We start from the raw sequence: 14,804 nt of genomic DNA, 5'->3' as shown, positions 1-14,804 counted from the left end.
TTTATATTTATAATAGCATTACTCACAATAGCCAAAATAGGGAATCAGCCTAGGTACCTATAAACCAATGAATGGATAAAGAAAGTGTGGTATGTATACACAATGGAGATGAGTGAAATTATGTCATTTGCAGAAAAATGGATGGAACGAGAGATCATCATTTAAGTGAAATAAGCCAGATGAGAAAGACAAATATCACATGTTCCCTTTTATGTGGAATCTAGTCTTAAAAATAAATGACAGGAATGTATAACTGGTTCTGTTTGGGGTAAGTATCAGCAGGAGGGAGGACCAAAAGGAGAGGGTGAAGGAAGGGTGAAAATGGTCCAATTATATACATTCATGAAAACAGAACAATAAAACCTGTTGAAATTGTTTTAAGAAGGGGGAGAGGGAATAAAAGGAGGAGATAGAGGGGTTTTCTGGCTGGTACTGGGGTTGAGGGAGTAAATTTGATTGGGTCATATTGTACGTGTACATGGAAATATCACAAATTCTTTTATACAACTAACATGCTAATAAAAATGTAAAAAATAAATAAAATAAAGCAATCTAAATTGTATTTCTTAAAAAAAAAGCAAGTTCCTCTTTTTTGCAATAAACATAAGAAGCACCTCTTTCTTTTGACTTCTTTACTCTATGGTTAGAAAATCACATTAATGTCCTATGGAGAACTTCTAGCTCTATCATGAAATAACAGAAGCAACAGCACACCTAGAATTTCCTTCTCTCCCTCTTCCTTTATCTTAACTTGTGGTTCAAGTTTCAACTCCTCTGAAATATTCCAAAGATGCCAGGAATCAATGGGACCCACTGTTACTCCTAAAAAACTCTACGTAATTATATACATGTATGAAAATGTCATAATGAAACCCACTTTTTTGTACAATTAATATATGCTAACAATTGCTTAAAGTTAAAATATTTTCCCCAAGGGAAAACTATACAATCTATCACTTGACATATGCCTCATGAGGAAAGAGGATCTACCTCATCTCCTTAAATATTCCCACAAGTGCCTTACAGAGAAACAGACTAAGTAAATGTTGGCAAAGCAATTCCATTGAAATCTAACACCTGTTCAGTGCCCACTACCACAGGAACCACATGCCAGCAATGGTCAGATGTATGTCACAGTCCTTGCCCTCAGGGAGTTTACAGTCAATTCTAAAGAGGTAGCATCAAACTATAATTGTCTTCTATTCCTCTCTTACAGGTTAAGGCAAACTTCACTTTTTTCTTCCTGCAGTCCCAAACTTCTCTTCTAGATTTTTCCTATTTATTTCACTACTACTTAGCACCAGGTCCTATTTAAACTAAATATACATAAAAACTCAAACTATCATTTTAATTATTTTGATACAGATCAATCACCCACCCAAGGCCTTATTTTTAGCAAATGAAAAATGTGTCTGCAAAGGGTCTTATGGGAAATGATAAAAAACATCAACATGGTAATTGCTATTAAAGGAAATATCAAGTTATGTCATTAGAAACTGAGCAGCAAGCAACAGCAGGCATGTAGAAAGCCATGCCTGGTCAGCATCATGCCACACAAAGTATTTCCCTCCTCCTGATTCTTAGAAGTCAACTATACCTATTTCAAGAAAAAAACTGGAGCTGACTTTTCAACTTTTGGGGTGATACTTATTTCCCCCTTTACTTCTAAAAATTAAATTTGGTGTCTCCAGCATTTCTCTTTCGGCTCAGGATTACTCTCAGCATTCAGGGTCTTTTATGCTTTCAGGTGAATTTTAGGATTGTTTTTTCTATTTCTGTAAAGAATGACATTGTGATTTTGAGGGGATTTGAAGCTGAAGATTACTTTGTTAGCAAAGCTATTTTCACATTACTACAGATCCATAGTTACAAAACAGCATGGTATTGGCATAAAAACAGACATGAAGACTAGTGGAACAAAACAGAACACCCAGAAATAAACACACAGCTACAGCCATCTGATTTTTTGACAAAAAGAGTCAAAAACATATATTGGAAAAAAAGATGGTCTCTTCAACACAGTGCTGGAAAAACTGGTTATCTACATGAAGAAGACTGAAACTAGACTATCTCACTCTGTATAATAACTGATTCAAAATAGATCTTAATGTAAGAGCTGAAATTTTGAAACTACTACAGGAAAACAAAGAGTAAATACTGGAATATAAGCATAGGCAATTACTTTCTGAACAGTACTCCAAATGCTCAGGAAATAAGCACAAAAATTGACAAGTGAGATTACATCAAACTAAAAAGCTTCTGCACATCAAAGGAAACAATTACCAGAACTGAGAGACAACACACAGAATAGGAGAAAATCTTTGCCAGCTATTCAACAAATAAGGATTAATATCCAGAATGTACAAAGAACTCAAAAAATTACCCACCAAAAGAATAAATAGTCCAGTTAATAAATGGGCAAATGAACTGAACAGACAGTTCTATGACGAAATGCAAAGGGCTAAAAATGCATAAAGTAATGTGCAACACCATTAGCTATAAAGGAAATGAAAACCAAAACTACACTGAGATTCCATCTCACCCCAGTGAAAATGACTGTCATCAAGAAAACAAACAACAAATGCTGGCCAGGATGCTGGGGGCAAAGGAACCCTCATACACTGTTGACAGGAATATAATCTAGTAAACCACTATGGAAATGAATTTGGAGTTCCTCAAATAAACTAAAAATAGATTTAACTTATGGGTTTGCCACTCCACTCTTGGGCATGTATCTGAAGGAGAGTAAATCAATGTACAAGAGAGATACCTACACACCCATGTTTATTGCAGCTCTGTTCACTATAGCCAAACTGCAGAATCAGCCAACGTGCCCAACAATCAAGGAATGAGTAAAGAAAATATGGTGTGTGTATACATACAAATACATATACCATGGACTATTACTCAGCCATAAAGAAAATGAAATTATGTCATTAGCAGCAAAATAGATGGAAATGGAGATCATCATGCTAAATGAGATAAGCCAAGTTAACCAAATATTGCATATTTTCCCTCATTTGTGGAGCTTAGACTTGAAATGATGGTGGTGATATTAATAATAGGACATGAATGTAATTGGAAGAGTTCGGGGGGATAGTGAAAGAGAGGAGAGGGAAAGGAAAGGACACTTAGTGGTGAAGAGGATGGAAGTACACTTTATATATACATATGAAGACAGCATAATGAGACCCACCAAACACTGTTTCTAAAGATGGGGGGAGAGGAAAAGAGAGAATGGGAATACAAAGGAGGGGGTGAATTGTACAAAGGACCCTGTATGCAATATGGAATTATCACAATGAACTCCTTCATATTATTAACATATGCCTATTCAAAAATAAAACGAAGCTTGCAAAACAAACACAATAACAAATGCTAGCAAAAATGCTAGGGCAAAGATGCAAATACACTGTTGGAAGAAATGTAAACTGGTACAACCACTATGGAAATCAGTATGGATTTCCATACTGAAGGTTCCATAAGGAGGTACATCAAAAAACTAAAAATTGACTTACCTTATGACCCTTCATACCTTCTTGGGTCTATAGGAGTATAAATCAATATACAAGAGAGATATCTGCATACCCGTGTTTGTAGTAGTACTGTTCACAACAGCCAAGCTGTGAAATCAGTCTAGATACCCAACAACCAATGGATGGACAAAGAAAATGTGGTTTATATACACAATGGAATATTATTCAGTCATCAAGAAGAATGAAATTATGTCATTTGTAGGAAAATGGATGGATCTGGAGATCAAGACAGACCAAGCTCAAAAAGCCAAATATCACATTTTTGCTCGTGTGTGGAATCTAGACCTGAAATGATGATGATCATGAGGATAATGAGACATGAGTATAAAATGGGGACTATCTGAGGGAACAGTGGGAGGGGGAGGGGGAACAGGAGAAGGTACTGGGTGGGTGAAGAGGAAGAAGCATGTTATATATACATGTAAAGACAACATAATGAAACCCACCAATACTGTTTGAAAAAGGGAGGGAGTTGAACAAATATAATAGAAAGGTAAGTACGTTGTACCTATTAGGGAATTATCACAATGAAACCCCTTGTGTTATTAATGTATGCTAATAAAAAAATTATTTTTAGTAAGCCTGAGATTTGAACTCAGGGCTTTATGCTTGCAAAGCAGGCTCTCTACTGCTTGAGCCACACCTGCAATCCATTTTGCTTTGCTTCTTTTGGAGATGGGGAGCTCATGAACTATGCCCAGGCTGGCCTCAAACCTTGATCCTCCTGATCTCAGCCTCCCAAGTAGCTAGAATTATAGGGAAAAAAATTTTTTTAATTAAACTTGGAAGTAAATATATAATAAATAGAAAAATATCAAACAACTCAAAATAAACCATGAGTGTTTACTTTTTGAAAGGCCCTGCCTTTACTAACCATCAAAAAACCCATCCCCACAAAACTACCAGCTCTTTACATTGTAAACAGGGTCATTATTTCTGTTCCCCAGGATCCATCTCTCCACACCCCTCCCAGAAAGAAGAGAATACCCATTATGAATAAGTGGTGGGGCTCCAAACAGTGAAGTTTTATTCTCAGTCTGGTGAGTAGTCTCAGAGCCAAGCAAAGCAATTTAAGAAGCTAGGATTGGGAATGTAGCTCAGTGTCAGAGCACTTGCCTACCATGTGCAAGGCCCTGCTTCAATGCCCAGCACAAAGAAAAAGGAAAAGACAAAAAAAAGCTAAGAATGTAGGAACTTACCCAGACTCCCTCAGTAGGAACCCAGCTCTATCTCAGAGCCATACCAATTGTAGGCCCAATGGATGGCTTTGCTACAAGGATTCATTAAAATGAACTTAGTAGTTTGGCTGCTTTCTTCCAGTTAAATCCTCTATAAACTTGGAGTTGGACCAAACAGAACTAGAAGAAAACCAACTGGAAATGACCACCTGTTTTATAACTCAGAATTTTAGAAGTAAAAGACACCTGTGAGGAAACATGATCCAGCTGTCTCATCTGACATAAGGAGAAATGAAGTCCTAAGAAGTAAATGTCAAAGGTTATACAGTTAATCAGTCGGATAAACCCCAATGAGATCCCAATTCTTCCTCTACCAATACAACAAAACCCCACTACTGATCAAAACTGTCACAAATCATCCTAGGGTTAAGATACCTCTTTGGTCCTACAGAGAAGTAACTGCTTATTTCAAATCTGATTCATATGTATGGGAAATCGTTTATGAAACAAAAAGCAAAGCACCAACCTGGAACAAACGTTGTGAGGTATTCAAACCACTGCCTAATTGTTGAGTCACCAAATAAATACACCATTTTTCTTTTTAAGCATTCTGTAATGTTGTCAGGGTGATTAAACTGGCGCATCTTGAACTTTCTGGGCCTCCAATGATCTTTGTAATAATACCCAGAAGGAAAAGTTCCTGAGCCTTGAGATACTTCTAGGTTGTTAGTTTCTGTAAAGAAAAAGGGAAAACATAATACATTCTGAAATTCTCCTCCAAAAAAGAGATGAAAAATGTTACAAGAAATATAATTATGCCCACATATTTGCTAGCCTGCTAGCATATGGGCAACATTTCCTGCTGTAATATCTCAAAGAGATCCCAGGCTTTCCCCTGATACACAAAGGTTCTCCTTTGTGCAAAAATGGGAAGATGTGAAGTGGTTGCAGGGGTATTTGTGGAAACAGGAAAAAAGGGACTTGAGTATTCCCTCTAATTATGTTTGTTTTTATCAAAATCAAAAGTAAAGGAAGGCAAAAGCCAAGGAAATGTGTGAATGCAAGCATTTGTCTAGCATTATTTTAGAATAGGGGAACTAACTTAATTTCATATTTTTATACATGTACAGTAGTATCAGTACAATGTTTCTCAGGTCAATGAAAAGGAAGTTTTAATCCATGAGTCCTAAATTCAAATTTTAATTCAGAAAACCATCCCCACTTAAATACAGAAAAAAAGCCAATCACGTGTAAAGGATTAATCTTCATAATACAAAAGGTTCAGAAGGTCTTTACACTTAAGAAATACTAAAAAAGCATCAGCAATGTGTACTCACTCTTGTAGCCTAGCTACACATAACACAAGCAGAAGGACACCTTTCAGAGAGCCAACATCTTAACACCTATTAGAAAATGTCACACTTTATCTGCTTCAAAACATGCTAATAACTTATTTCTTGCATGTGCGCCCTGTGCTAGACATATTATCCCTCAAAAAGCTCACAATAACTCTTCAAAGAAGGTCCTATTGCTATCCCTGACCTTTAGATCGGTTAGGTAACTTGAGTACGGTCCCAGAGATGAACGAGTACGTGAGCCCTGGAGCCCAGGTTCTTAACTATTGTAGTAGATCACTTCTCAAAAATAGATGTTTATAGATGGCAGTCATTTCTTTTGACTTTTTTTGAAGGTATGTATTTAGTCCTAACAATAATGAAATGAGTAGTCATTTCTAACAATTATTCAAATGTACAATCTTTAAGAAACCGCCAATCCTTTTATATACCCCAAGGTTCAACCTTGGTCATCATCCAAACATTTAATAGTCACCTGTTAAACCACAATTTGAAATGCAAATGACTCAGAAATTTAAATTTAAGTGAGTCCCGACTGTGACTATTTTCATGTTATTTGATTTCTTGACATCATCCCTTTTACTCAACATTAGTCTTTTATCCCCTTTAAAGAAAATGCCTTATTTGATAAGATAGTGCATATTAAATTCTTTTTTTTCTTAGACATCTGCTAGTTCTTTGTAGGTTCAGTACTCAAATGGGAAAGTGAATAGTGTTTTTAAAAGCTATGACAAAAATGATTATCAAAGAAAATGTAGAGGAATGTAGAATAAATATTTATTTGGCTTATTCAAAATAATTTTCTGAGCCACGTGTACTAGCTTATACCGATAGACCCAGCTACTCAAGAGGCTGAGGTAGGAGGGTCACTTGAGCCATTAAGTGCAAGACCACCTTGGGTAACAAAGCAAGACACCATGTAAAACAAAAACTTCAACTTGTTACCAAGGGTGGCTTTACCTTGCTCAAAGTTTCCTCATCATCTTAGTACATGAAAGCTGTAGAGAAGAGAGCTATAGAGAAGATACCTGCAGCCCAAAGAAAACATTTACTAGAGTGAGAATTAAAAGTGATTATGAATTTAAATTTTACTGCCATTAATTTGGCAAGTTCAGCTTATTTTTATCAACAGTATATTAAAAAAGAAAAGTATACATCACACAGGAAACAATTATCATTTCCATGCAAATGTTAATTACATTTACTACCAGAATTTAGTCAGGCAAAGCAAATCAATTACTCAGCATTTGTTGTTTTTTTTTTCTTGTTTGATGGTACTGGGATTTGAACTCTGGGCTTTACACTTGCCAGGTAGGTGCTCTACCACTTAAGCCACACCCCAAGCCCTTTTGCTTCTAGTTATTTTTCAAATTGTTTCTCATGTTTTTGCCTGGGCTGGTCTAGAACCTTAATCCTCCCAATCTTCCCTCCCTACTAGCTGGGATTACAGGCATGAGCTACTGGCTTATTCTCTAAACATGCCATGTGCTATAGTAACAGTGTGGTTTTTGTGGGATTTTTTTTTTTTATGTGAAAAGTACATACTATGCTGCCCCCTTATGGTCAAATGGGACAAAAATATTTCTTGATTATTTTAATGTGATTTCAAGCAGCCTGAGGTTATTTAAAGCTCTTCACAGTACACTGTACGTATGTATGGAACTATCACAATGAAATCCTCTTGCATTATTAATATATGCTAATTCAAAAAATAAAATAAAAATTTTTAAGTCAGTGTTTCTTGTAAGTCAATACATTTTCACATAAAACAACTGAGATATAAAATTTTCTTAAATTGATTCGATAACCCCCAGTATACTATTCATGTGTATTGAAAAAAGTAAAAAATAAAAATGAGTTATTACTTAACTGGTTACTGAAAGGTGGCTATAAAGGCAGATATGAAATCTTTGTGCAAAGTCAGAAGACACATTTTTCATTATTTGTAAGTAATGTCCTAGCTTCTCTAAGATGTCTTGGTTTCTCTTAAAAATCCATAGCTGACATTTTCTTCCAAAGGGTGTCATCCCATGTCATCCATTCACCATAATGAGGGCTCACCGGCCCAAAAGTATAAGCTTAAGTTTCTGATGAGGTTAGACTCTATCAGGGTCCTGTTGTCATTTAGCTGTGAGTGTGTGGGGATCACAGTACAGATGTTAATGCAGGCTCAGCAGTAGTCCTAACACTGGGAAAGCCTGCTAGAAACCAGATACCTCTGACAAGCTGGTCTACTCTAATCTTTGCTTTTGACTGGAATAATGAGACCCACACACGGTGGTAGCACTGACAGCCTCAAGCATCCCAGATTCTAAATATGCATCTTGGAATAATTTTACCTTAGAGGAAATTAATTAACATATAAATAATAAAATGTCAAACTGGATGCTGGTGGCTCATGCCTATAATCCTAGCTACTCAGGAGGCAGAGATCAGGAGTATCTCAGTTTAAAGCCAGCCCCAAGCAAACAGTTCAGGAAACCCTATCTCAAAACTAACCAACACACACACAAAAAAAAGGCTGGCAGAGTGGCTCAAGTGGTACAAAGCACCTACCTAGCAAGCATGAGGTCCTGAGTTCAGACCCCAGTACTACCAATAACTAAATAAAATCACAGGGGGAAAGCTGCAAAATACAGGATTCTTAAGTGAAATAATAAAGGTACAAAGATTAGAAACTTCTGAGATAAGGCAAAAAAAAAGTAAGATGAGCCTAAACTATTTTGTGGCTCCAGAATGAGCAGAAGTGCTCAATAAAAAGGATAAGAGCTTGTCAAAGGAAGTACAGAATCCAGGCACAGTGGTGCATGCCTGTAATCCCAGCACTCAGGAGGCTGATGCAGGGGGATTTTAAGTTCAAGGACAGCCTGGGTTATATAGTGAGACTGTGTCTTAAAAGGCAGGGGGGTAGGTGGAGTGGTTGTAAGGCACAGAAACCAAATTTAAAATGTTTCTAATTCTAGAACAACCTGAGAAAAATAACTAAATACACAAATAAATGTGGAAAAAAGGACAACTCCTCCTTACAAAAGAATTCCAACTAACAAATGTTAAAAGAATGAGAGATATATTAAGTCATCATTAGAATGGCACAGAAATCATTGCTATAGTTGAGATCTAGTGAATGCTAAAATTAGTGGGGGGAAGTTTAAGTAGAAACAGAACATTTGCATAGAAAGAGAATATGAGCCCTTACTTAGGGTCTTTGAGTGTCCCCTGCTGGTCACTAATGTGAACTTCAAGCTGGGCTCTTTCAACAAACAAAGAAATTCTCTTTTTCTTTCCCTTTTTGTGCCTGCTACAAAATGATTTTCTCATTCAAGTCCAACTATTGTGCTTCTACTTCTTCAGCGTTACAAGTTTCTTCCTCTAAAAGCCTCACTGGTTATTGACTCTGCCTTCCTTCTAAGCAGAATAGTACCTCACAAGCTCACACTACTTTCTAGCTGACTTCTTAGACCTGTCAGATGCAGGTAAACCATAAACACTCCCCCAACTAACCACTCTACAGGTCATCCAGGGACACTGCAACATGGTCAAGCCAGACAGGGATGGAGGGAAAATAGGTAGATGAAGTAGTGGAACAGGGTCTCCCAGGGATGTCAGACATAGAGATGTTTATAGTGCAGAATTACTGAGGGACACTATGCCTACTGATGTCTTGCCCAGAGGGCTGAAACAAACCCAGACAGTTAAAAGGTAAGTTATTTCCACTAATGATGCTTTACATATGTATCTAAAGTTAATAATTCATCTGACTCAAGTATATCAAATACAGAAATATTAGAAAAAGACTGAGAACAGGGCCAGGCATGGTGATTCATGCCTATAATCCTGGCACTCAGGACTGCCTACTGAGCACAGTTTGGACAATCTGAAAAAGAAACTAAAAGCAAAAGGACTGGGGCATGGCTCCAGTGGTAGAGCACAAATCCCTGAGTTCAAACCCCAGTAAAACACACACACACACACACACACACAGAAGCCTTATGACATACAACAGTGGGAACCAGAAATATGAACGGCAGTTCCCTACCTGCATCATGGCCATAGGCAAATTTTATTTAGATTATACAGTATTTCAAGAGGGGTTGCAGCACCTACTAGGTGGGATACTTTTGCTTTTAACAACTAAAAGGACCTTGCCTGCCACCTACATAACTGTCCTTAATATTCTTCCTAAAAATCACGACAGCTAATTGTACCAATGAATCAGAACCACATGCAAAGTTTGTTAACATACAGAATGCTGGGGTCGTACCAGGCAGATTATGACTCAGTAATCTGAAATGGGTACTGAGAATTTTCAGTTCTAGTAAATTCCCTGGTGATGCTGATGCTGCTAATGCGCACTTGGAAAACAGCACTGCTCATCAACAAAACGCTGTGTGTGTGTGTGTGTGTGTGTGTGTGTGTGTGTGTGTGTGTGTGTGTGTGTGTGTGTGTGTGTGAGAGAGAGAGAGAGAGAGAGAGAGAGAGAGAGAGAGAGAGAGAGAGACCATGCTGAACCACATCCCCAGCCCCTACTTGATGTTTTCTTGTGTGTGTTTGTCTGACAGCGCTGGTGTTAAACTCAGGCAAGTGTGCCACTAGAACCACACCTCAGTCGGTTTGCCTTTTTTTTATTAGTGTGCATTAATCATAGAAGAGGTCTCATCATGATATTTTTCATACATACATCTAATGTACTTTGATCAAATTCACCCCTCTATTCTCTTCCCCGCTTTCTAAAAGAATTATTAATAGGCTTCACTATTCTGTTTCCATACGCGTCTATGAAGTATTGCAATCATCTTGCCAACTTTGCCAGGGCTGGGATTACAGACAGGAACTAACACACCTGGCTTGTTTTTGAGAGAGGATCTCACTAATTTTGGCCTGGACTGCATCCTGTCTCCACCTCTCAAGTAGCTTAGATTACAGGTCTGTGCCTCCATGCCTGGCCCTCAATGGTTTTTATTTTAAAATTTGCCATGACAACTTTACACTTCTTCAATATCTCTAGAGCAGCAATGTACAACAGAACTTTTTGCAACCATCAATACACTCTATGTAAAGTACTGGCTAACATGATGGAATTACTGCTTATGTGACTAAATTTTCAACTTTAATAGCCACATGCTAGTAACTACCATATTGAAAAACCTAACTCTAAAGACTCCTGAGGAGACAAAAAGAGGGGAGATGATGGAAAAAGGCAACTTTCACATAAGCATAAATAGAAAAACCCAGAATTAAAAATGTAATGTCTAGGGGTGGTGGAGTGGCTCAAGTGGTAGAGCATCTGCCTAGCAAGCATAAGGCCCTGAGTTCAAGCTCAGTGCTGCCAAAAAAAAAAAAATAGAATGTAAGGTCTAGCTGATTTTTTAAAATCAGCTTTTAATATTTTCAGTTGTGCCCAGAAGTAACCATGGCATATTAGAGAGAAAAAGATTTTATTTATAATATCAGTCAGTGAAATGACAGAACCTCAACCCACTTAGCAAAAAAACCAACAAATCATCAAGCTTATTCCTTTTTTACCTTTTATTCTCCTGGGAATCACAGTCACCCAATCAGGTCCACTGGAGTTGATAGGCATTTTGATATTAACACCACTTTAAGAAGAATAAAAAAAGCACAAACTTAGATTCAGCAAAATTTATTTTCACTTTATCTGCAAGTGAAAAAAAATAGGTATGATGTCAAGAGCCTTATATGATGAAATATAAATGTGAGCCAACACAATAATTAATACTCAAGGTCTCTTGTAATAAGCAGGTTCCATGAATACATGACTGCAGAGGAAGTAAACAGACTCAACAAGTTTTCACTGCATTATCTACACTGCTCAGGCAGTCCTAAGAATATGCAATCCAAACAACTGATTGTGATTTGGATTGCTCTCTGGATGCAGGGAATGCTCACATTGACCAGATGTTTCTTTTGTGTCTATCTGGTTTTCAGGCTGTGAGTCTATGCAGCATTAAGTCACATATCAAATTCCTAAGGCCCTGTTCATATCAGAGATGAGTCCCCCTGGGGACACTGGGCCCCAGATATGTACTCAGAAGAACTTTCTCATTTCTATGACTCAGTAGTATCTGTCCCCCAGGAAGACATGGACGGCACCTCTTCACCTTTGTCTCTTTAGCATGCAGCACAGATTTGGACTACAGTCAATACCCAGTAAATTGTTTTGGACATCTGCATGAAAAACTGAAGGAGAGTGAAGGCCAGAATAATAATAATAATAATAATTAATAATCCAGTGCAACTACTCCAGAAACTGAGTCACAATAGTTAGGTTTTTTATACCTGGATCAAAAAATTTTTTTAAATGTTAAATTTCCATACTTTTTTCTTTTTCTTTTTTTTTTTTCAGTTCTGGAGTTGGAACTCAGAATGTTTCTCCCACTTGAGCTACCCCTACCCCAATTTTCCCAATTCTTTTTTTTTCTCCCAAACTCCTGAAACAGGAATGTGCGGTCATGATTTTTCTATTGTTTTAGCAACTGCATAAAAGATGTGTTCATTCAAGAAATAATTCTTAAGTCTAATATGTTCCAGGCACTGTCCCAGCCAGAGCTATCACAGTAAGCAAAACACACAGAATCTCTTCCTTTATGGAACTGACATTCTAATAAGGGCAGACAGACCAAAAAAAAAAAAAAACCAAGGATGTACACAGGGCCAGCTACATTAAAGAAAAATACAATTTCATATCTTAGCTAAGTAACATCTGAGAACATGACTGATCTAATGGTAGGATAACAGAATGCTCCCCCCTTATTAAAGGGGAAATTTGACACAAAGCTAAAATACCAGCTTGACTACTAGATTCCTAGCATCCCTGTACTTGGAGGATTTTTAATCTGTTCTGTAAATATGTGATCTTGCCTACCTATAGCTATAAATACAGAATGTAGTTCTGAAGTAAAACATGGCTATTAGGGTAAGAATAAAACTCAAGGGTAAAAGACTTTGAAAAGCACTAAATTTCACTTTTAAGATAGTAATTATAACTACAAATCTGTGTTATTTTGTTACCATTTTTCCTGAACTGGGTCAAGTTCAGAGAGATAAGGAATATATAAGGGTCAAAGATAATGGGAAAGGGAGTCTTTAAATTACCTGCTATAACAAGAGCACATACCTCTGGAAGAAAGCACTCTCTGAAGCACTTAGAAGGCCCTTGAGGTATCCACCTTTGAAATGGTTAATTCTGCTGCTGCAAGGGAGCTTCTTTGGTTTGAAGCAGAACCAGGGCTCTCCAGTGTAGAGATCTGTAAAGTTGCACAGGGGCAGACTCCCAGGAAGACACACATTGCACTCAGTAGTTTCAGAAATTCTTCCTGAACGAAAGAGACTCTTGAAGTAGACCCTGTCTGGTTTCTCTTCCTGTAGGTGCTGAAGAACTCTGATCCCCTCACTGGGGTGAACCAGAGATATGGACACTTTAACTTGGCCTGGCCAGAGCAAGGTAAAAAAGACCTTGTAAAACCCATTCTGGTAGTCTACCACTCTGCCCACAGCTCCTGCTTGCAGGGCAGGGGAATGGATTCTGGCCTGCAGGTAATCTCCACCATATTTCTTGGGCTTTCCTTGAAAATCCTGCATATGAACCAGCACTTCCAGCTGGCTTCCCACCTTGAAGAAGGCTGCAGAGTTCAAGATGACAAAGTAGCTCGAAGAAGGGTCAGTGCTCTTCACGAAAGGGACCAGGCCCACATCAGGCACCTGCAAGCCAGACAGCAGAGAGTCCTCCTCCACACGTTCCTGACTGGAGAGGGTCTGGTGCTCATAGCCACAGTAGAGGCTCCGGCTAATGCCTGTTGCCTGGGAGGAGACAAACTGTCCACTGCTGTCAATGAATGTGGCTGAAACAGTCTCACGGTCCAAGTACTAAAGAGAAAGACACAAACAACTGAAACTACCACTAAAATACATCTCTGAACGTTCAGCAAGCAAATCTCTGCTTCTGTTAAAACTTATACAAGATCAACCAAGATAATATTGTTTCAAAAACCATCACTCACAAGCTTTAAAGTGCTGTCTTCATAACACAATAAAATTAATGAGAAATTCATACAGCGATCTCTACACTTTTTGCAAATTTTACCTCCAGTAGCTCTAAAAGGTTTGTAACAATGAATTTTCACAGAAAAAATCTGCTTGAGCTTCTGGCAGAGGAAGGGGGAAAGGAATCATTTTTTTTTTTTCATTTTTCTTTTATTATTCATATGTGCATACAAGGCTTGGTTTATTTCTCCCCCCTGCCCCCACCCCCTCCCTTACCACCCACTCCACCCCCTCCCGCTCCCCCCCTCAATACCCAGCAGAAACTATTTTGCCCTTATCTCTAATTTTGTTGTAGAGAGAGTATAAGCAATAATAGGAAGGAACAAGGGGTTTTGCTGGTTGAGATAAGGATAGCTATACAGGGCATTGACTCACATTGATTTCCTGTGCGTGGGTGTTACCTTCTAGGTTAATTCTTTTTAATCTAACCTTTTCTCTAGTTCCTGGTCTCCTTTTCCTATTGGCCTCAGTTGCTTTAAGGTATCTGCTTTAGTTTCTCTGCATTAAGGGCAACAAATGCTAGCTAGTTTTTTAGGTGTCTTACCTATCCTCACCCCTCCCTTGTGTGCTCTCGCTTTTATCATGTGCTCATAGTCCAATCCCCTTGTTGTGTTTGCCCTTGATCTAATGTCCACATATGAGGGAGAACATACGATTTTTGGTCTTTTGGGCCA

General features: G+C 38.0%; 1 protein-coding gene across 4 annotated transcripts in view; it reads right to left on the bottom strand.

Annotated features, from left to right (window-relative positions):
- The window catches only part of Nxpe3 (neurexophilin and PC-esterase domain family member 3), a 36,394-nt gene that overhangs the window by 3,041 nt on the left and 18,549 nt on the right, over window positions 1–14,804 (bottom strand). For all 4 annotated transcript variants that reach the window (XM_074073032.1, XM_020163176.2, XM_074073034.1 and 1 more), the window contains 3 exons: window positions 13,205–13,953; window positions 11,593–11,666; window positions 5,241–5,447 (listed from right to left, as the gene is read on the bottom strand). In XM_074073032.1, coding sequence (XP_073929133.1) covers window positions 5,241–5,447; window positions 11,593–11,666; window positions 13,205–13,953 — 1,030 coding nt within the window. The remainder of the gene's footprint in view (window positions 1–5,240; window positions 5,448–11,592; window positions 11,667–13,204; window positions 13,954–14,804) is intronic.

Source organism: Castor canadensis, chromosome 5 (genome assembly GCF_047511655.1).
Source record: "Castor canadensis chromosome 5, mCasCan1.hap1v2, whole genome shotgun sequence".
Classification (NCBI taxonomy): domain Eukaryota; kingdom Metazoa; phylum Chordata; class Mammalia; order Rodentia; family Castoridae; genus Castor; species Castor canadensis.
The sequence above is the reverse complement of the archived record's forward strand: the minus strand, read 5'-3'. Positions and strand labels throughout refer to the sequence as shown.